At 39.3% G+C, this 6934-nt stretch overlaps 1 protein-coding gene across 1 annotated transcript; it reads left to right on the top strand.

Moving 5' to 3' along the window:
- Positions 1 to 1774: 1774 nt before the first annotated feature.
- Positions 1775 to 6713, top strand: cbr1l (carbonyl reductase 1-like). The gene is made up of 3 exons (XM_039771053.1): positions 1775 to 2151; positions 5695 to 5875; positions 5996 to 6713. Exons 1-3 carry the CDS (start codon positions 1866 to 1868, stop codon positions 6357 to 6359), a joined length of 831 nt encoding a protein of 276 aa, XP_039626987.1. The 5' UTR covers positions 1775 to 1865; the 3' UTR covers positions 6360 to 6713.
- Positions 6714 to 6934: the final 221 nt, after the last annotated feature.

Raw genomic sequence — 6934 nt, 5'->3', positions numbered from 1 at the left:
TTCTTAACTGAAATTATTTTAGCATAAGGCTGCAACATAAAATTCGTAAAATGTGAAGAAATCCGAATATTTTCTGAGGGCACTGTAGTTATTTTCTGTTTGATATTGTTAACTGAGGTGAAAGGTGGTCGTTACATCACCCTTCAATTAATTCAGCTAGTACTGTTCTCTACTCTACTGGGATACACGTTTAATTTGAATTACAAAGATATAATTATATATTTCGTTTATGTAGCGTCTTTCCATTCTCAGGATATACATCAAAGATATACATTATAAATGTAAAGTCTTTTTTCAGATATGGCTTTTGAAAATCTTTCAGATTCCTGTTACATCCAAAGAACAACAGTGTTTGATGCCAATCCTTACAGGGGCTTTGACTTTGCTTAAAGGCAGTCATTTAACATGATATATATTTATGGCGTTAATGTTTTGGAATGGAAATGTAATAATAAGTATATAAGAAACGTTCATGACAAAATATATTCTACCTGCAAAGGCTTAATAAAATTCTTAAGTGTGAAAATATTAATTGGAAAAAAAATGGCAAGTATATATTGATTTAATAATAAAATTAAGAGTCCCATGCAAGATTACTTATAACATTGACCCTGTTAAGCAAATATTATCCAGATTCAGATTCAGTCTCAATGAAAAATGTATATTTTTTAATATGGGTACAGAAATTATATTGCATTTGGCAGGCAGTGTGATGTTGTAGATAAGGCTTAGATTTTTAAATCTCACTGCTGATACTGTGTGACCATGAGCAAGTCACTTCACCTGCCTGTGCTCCATAGGTAAAAAGAAAATAAAAGAAGAGTAACCAATTGTATCTCATACACTACAAGTCACCACGGATTAAGGTGACAGTCAAATGCGCAAATGTAAAACTGTTTTATCAATGTATTCAACAAAGGTGGTAAAACAGTAGTGCTGCTGCCTCACAGAAAGCAAGGTTCACGTCCTGGGTCCTCCTAGAGTGGAGTTTGCAAGTTCTCCCTGTGCTTGCATGGGTTTTTTCCAGGTGCTCCAGTTTCCTCCCACTGTCTAAAGGCATGCAGGTTGGGAGAATTGGCAACGCTAAATTGGTATGTAAGTGTGTTTGTGTACTGTATGTGCACACCCTGCGATGGACTGGCATTCTGTCCAGGGTTTGTTCCTGCCCTGCACCCTGTCTTTGTTAGGATAGGCACACTCCACACGCCACACAACCTCCCCATAGCCCCCCACGACCATGCTCAGGTCAGAAAATAACATGACAAAATGTATTCAATCCGAAATGTTTTGGAAGGACCTGGATATTGATGATGATGATTATTACAAATTTCACTTAACTGTCAGGTATCTATCAGAGATTTTGATGTCTCCGTTATTTATTTATTTATTGATTGATTGATTTTTATTTTATTGGTTTATTAAAATCATATACCATTCCATACAAATAAATCAAGTTTTACCAAAATATGTTCGAAACAAATTAGTTATTTATTTAGTACTGTACTGTACTGGGAGTCATCACTTCGTGTTGAGATCTTGCAACTTTGTTTTCCCGTGTGCCCCTGCGCAATTGTGTACCACAAAACTATAAATCCCATCAACCACCCCGCTTAAGCGCGCCATTATTCGTTTCTGGGATTTGATTTCACAGTCGGTCCGCGTTAACTCCTGTGATTTTAATAAGCAACTGATTTCCTGTTAGTAGCACAGTTGTCTTTTGAACTCCTCCTCCCCCGCCACTCTTTTACTTAATACAGTCCCTTGTTGTTTTCACCTTCATGTGACTTTAGTCCATCCCAGCAAACACTGCGCCCCCTGTGCACACTGACGCCTTGCGGTCTGACGCGAGCGCTATCATTCGCACCATGTCTCGGAAAGTGGCGGTGGTTACTGGGTCTAACAAGGGGATCGGACTCGCCATTGTCCGGGGTCTGTGCAAGCACCCTTATCCTGGCGACGTACTGTTAACCGCCCGTAACGAACAGCTTGGTCTGGAAGCAGTAGCAGCACTTCAAAAGGAAGGATTTAATCCTTTATTTCATCAACTAGATATCTGCGATCCTGTCAGCGTTCAGCGGTTGCACGACCACCTGCTGCAGACCTATGGGGGCGTCGACGTGCTGGTGAACAACGCGGGGATAGCTTTTAAAGGTGCCCAAGGGGTTGGGGGGAGATTAATGGGGCGCCTGGGTTTCTTTTTCATAGATTTTAGTGAATTTTATACCATGTGCATGCTTAAATGCTTTATGACTTTTAATCCGCATATCGCCATACTTTTTTTATTGAAATCACACTACATACAAATAAATCTATTTTTACAAAAAATAAGATCGAAAACAAACCATCCCCTACCCCTGAGAAAGTGAGGTTATACTTACGCATGTAGTATCTTCTTTACCTTTCTGAAATCGGCAGTTTGTTTAGGAATTTTTTAACGTTTTACATGATAGTGGCAATGCTCATTTTGGCAAATCCAAAACTTTTAATGTTCAAAGAATAACAAGGACATCAGTCATTATATGTACCCATTTTTTGTAATTGAAGCATTGTTTAATTTCATGTATTGATCTGTAGTTTGCTTTGGGAGTGAAGTTTGTGCTAAGTGGCTCTCGGGAGAATGTTGTGGGCGTATTCAAGTGAATGATTAAACTAGAGTGTATATTATATAAGTAATATGACGGAACATTCTCGAAGTAGCTTAATCAAGTTATTTACCATTAAACTACATTGATATATATATATATATATATATATATATATATATATATATATATATATATATATATATTACACCCACACACACTAGAGAGAGAGAGTCATTTGTACAGATTACTTTAGTATGTCCGTCCAACTCCCAACACTTCGCCATTCTCCACCGCCATGATAAGCAAGAATGTTTTACATAACATGACTTCATTTGAATTACTAGAAAAAACGCAAATTACAGCGCGTGATGCACTCTTCACATACTTGTATTATCTGAAAGCTTGGGGGGCTAGTACAACTGCAGTATAGTTACTATATACAAATAAATGGTTAATTTTCTAAAAAGTGTAGAAATCATGATAGATTTGTATTACCATGCATGGCCGATCGCTCATATTGTGGGCTGGACTAGGAGCAGATGTATCTTTCTTAAAGTTGGTTGCATTTACCGCTCCTACCAAATAAACCGTGATAAGCAAAACTGATTGCAACAGGCTGTTTTAATTAATCCTGTTGGGAACTCTCTCAAACCTGCTTATTCCAGTTAAATGTCACTAGCTACGCATATATGCTGAAGACAGGTAGTAGAATACATTTTAACAGTATTTGATGTGATCAGTATATGTAAAAAATAATTGTTGATAGTTGTTTAAAATATAATTACGTTTTTAAATGATTAACACATACTTAAATAATTTACATACTATCAAATTTCAAAACGTGTAAGTAAAGTTTTTGTTATCAATGAATATTAGCAAATGCACAATGTATGACTATCTATCGAACTAATCAACATATAACTAACATAAATTACACCAAAATCTACTGCTACAGGGTGGCCCACGAAAAAGTGTTCCGCATTCACCAAAACGACTCCCGGCTCGTTTGCTTCCGGATAGGCGGCTGCGGTCGTGTCGCCTGCCTTGTTTCTTTTCTGTCTGACCCCTGGAAGGAAACCACTTTTGGGGTGACAGTGTACTGAAGTGATCAGTGCAACTTGCCATACTTCCCGCATATCTATGTCTACTATTCAGGAGCATTTATCTGACGAAAGGATTATTTTCAAGAGTTTATGCCCTCCACGATCGCCTGACTTAATGTGCGACTATTTCTTGTGGGGTCATTTAAAGGGCTGCATGTATGAGACAAATCCGCGGACTAAATGAAACTTAAGTTGAACATTAAAAATGTGACACAGAGAATGCATCCAATGACGTTGCAACGAGTGTGCATGAGCGTGATGAAACGGGCACAGAGATGTACTGACGCAAATGTAAATGTGAGTACCAGATTTGAAAATTTTTCTCTTCACCACGTAATGCCGTCCTCTCGGTGGAGGCGGGCCACATTTTCATGAGCCTCCCTGTACCACACCCCACTCCCCCACCCCGTGCTACTTCTGAATGTGTTCACATGCACGCAAAAAACGGGATAACATGAGGAACCTGGTTTCTAGTAGAACTTTGTTTACATACGCAAATCCTCTTCTGGAGCTCCAATACCATAAAAATGAACTAAAAATATTAAACATCTTCAATGGCTGCCCTTAATCCGAAAACAAGCATGGAGCTTGCATCTCCTGATGTGGTACTGCGGAGTTCAGCACTGTATCGCCATAAAATTAACACATTGTGAAATATGGAGACATTTTAACTAGACCAAAGAATAATGCAATAATCCAATAATTTGCCTAAGGAAATGTGTCTTTGTGGATGCTTTCCATGTTTTCTGCTTATGGCCGCTGGGTGTGTGTGTCAAGACATGCACAGGCTAGGAAATCCTTGACTGTCACCCAGTAAAGGGTTTACATGACCACATAACTGGGTTACTTATGAAGAATTCTACATGTTAACCCAGTTTCTCTAACTGGGATAGGGGTATACATAGCATTTTATAAACCAGGTTTCTGTGAATAACCAGCTTGTTAAAGTGCATGTAAATGCAGTATATAGGACCTCTCTAATCACTGTTTCTTGTATTACAATTACACACCTCACCAACTATCATTATTTTCATATCTTCTGTTTTCTTAACTCTTGAGCCACATATGGCTAGCCATGTGGAAACAGTGGCTGAGGGAGATATATGCCCACCTTTACTAGCATCTCTGTCCCTGTGCCTTAACTCAATATCTTTGCGTCAACCTCTCCTGCTTGAAGTGTACCTATTGCATTCCTCCTGCACTTCTCCTCAGTGTCTCCATCTGCCTGAACCTGTGTTGCCCTCCATGTACCTGCAGCATTCCTCCTACGTCACTGCTTGGTATTCTCACGTGTCTCTGCTCTCTTCCCGTATGAGTTACCCTCAAACTTTCTCCTATGCCTTTCTTTTGGATCCTTGTGTGTCTCAACCTCTCTTTCTTTCTGGTAAAGCCTGCTTCTCAGACTCTGTCATTTCAAGGTGCCTTGCTCACCTTCTGTCTGCATTTTGACTTCCACCAATGGTAGATGGTGAAAACATCATTCTTGTTCTTGTGAGTACTTTTGAAGTCTAATCAGTATTTCACTACCCAGTGTCGTTATGGTAAGTTATTTGCTTTGTTGTCATTGAAATTCTACATTTTAACTTTTTTTTTTTTTTTGTAAAAATAATTGTCACAGTCAGGGATTGAATTTTGCATCCCTAAAGCATCCTGTCATCCTCTCTACCACTGAGCCACCAAAGCCAAACTGACTAATTAGATTGCATGGAGGGACCGGCTACACACACAGAGCAGCGTTTACCATTATATAGTAGATTTAGTAGGGCTTTGTAAACCCAATATGTTTTAAGGATTTCAATTTTGTGAACCAAATGTTCTTGTAAAGATTTAATTGTCGTGATTGGCAAGCAAATGGGCTTGTTTGACGCTGTCGTCCAGCTTCAAATTAAAGTTACACCATTTTTCCTTAATTTTATTATCTCTGCCCATATTCCAGCAGGATGGGAGGTCTGTGTTTCGCATTGTTTTAGATTTTGACTTGTACTTTTTGTTAAATCTTTCCACAGTGAATGCCACAGAACCATTTGGTGAGCAAGCAGAGGTGACTATGCAGACAAATTTTTATGGCACTATGCAGGTCTTGCACTCCTTGTTGCCCTTGGTCAAGCCTCAAGGACGTGTTGTTAATGTTTCCAGCTTTGCCAGTAAGAGGGCACTGAGCCAGTGCAGTCCTACTTTGCAGGCCAGGTGTGTATTCAGTTTTTTCATTTTGAGACAATTTGGTAATGACTGAATATGTTTGTTTGAGGGGATTAGAAGTCCAGCTCAAATATCCTGTCTTAACCTAGTTTTGTGCACTTTTTGCAGGTTCCGAGATAGCAGTATCAGTGAAGAAGACCTTTGTCAACTCATGCAGCAGTTTGTAAGTGATGCAAAGGCTGGAGACCACCTTGAAAAAGGCTGGCCTTCCACAGCCTATGGAACTACAAAGATTGGGGTGACAGTACTCACCAGAATCCAAGCGCACCACATTTCAGAGCAGCGCCCTAAAGATGGAATTCTTGTTAATGCCTGTTGTCCTGGCTGGGTTAGAACTGACATGGCTGGACCAAAGGCCCCAAAAAGTCCAGAGGAGGGTGCAGAGACCCCCCTTTATCTCGCCTTATTGCCACCAGGGCTCACTGAGCCTCATGGTCAGTTTGTAAGTGAGAAAAAGGTAGAGGAGTGGTAGTGTGTGAGGAGGGAGAAAGAGAGATGGTCAGGCATATCAAGAGAGTTACTAGTACTAGGAACTTAAAGAAGGGGCAGTTTGGGGGCTAAGCTGATATACTTAATTTGTTCCAGCTGTATGGAAACCTCAGTCATGGTCTTGGGGACAAATAAAAAACACTTAATTTAACACTTTTTTTAACAAAAAAAAGTTTCTTGTCCGATTCTATGGGTGTAAATCTAATAAAATGTAACAACCTTTACTTTAATCAACCAAGAGCCAGAACTGGCAAACTATAAATAATATTAACCTGCATCTTGCCTTCTTTGTTTTTAATTGAAAACGATTAAAATAAACACATAAATATGGACGTGATGACCCCAGTCTGTGTCATATTTGTTTTCTAAATTACCATATTTGTAAGATGAATGTATAAATATTGCTGTGTCTAATGAGTCTGCATGGCTATTTCTGGGTACTCCTGTTTTAAAGATGTTTAGCCAATTGCAGGTACATGTTGGAGAGTGTGCCCTATGAAAGACAGGCACCCTGTCCAAGGTTGGATTCTGTCTGGTACATGATACAGTCATGATGGG

This window comes from Polypterus senegalus, chromosome 12 (assembly GCF_016835505.1).
Source record: "Polypterus senegalus isolate Bchr_013 chromosome 12, ASM1683550v1, whole genome shotgun sequence".
Classification (NCBI taxonomy): domain Eukaryota; kingdom Metazoa; phylum Chordata; class Cladistia; order Polypteriformes; family Polypteridae; genus Polypterus; species Polypterus senegalus.
The sequence above is the reverse complement of the archived record's forward strand: the minus strand, read 5'-3'. Positions and strand labels throughout refer to the sequence as shown.

Coding starts and splice junctions, on each gene's coding strand:
- cbr1l (XM_039771053.1), top strand. CDS start 1,866: ATGTCTCGGAAAGTGGCGGTGGTTACTGGGTCTAACAAGGGGATCGGA. Junction 2,152..5,694: donor CGCGGGGATAGCTTTTAAAG/GTGCCCAAGGGG, acceptor ATCTTTCCACAG/TGAATGCCACAGAACCATTT. Junction 5,876..5,995: donor AGTCCTACTTTGCAGGCCAG/GTGTGTATTCAG, acceptor CACTTTTTGCAG/GTTCCGAGATAGCAGTATCA.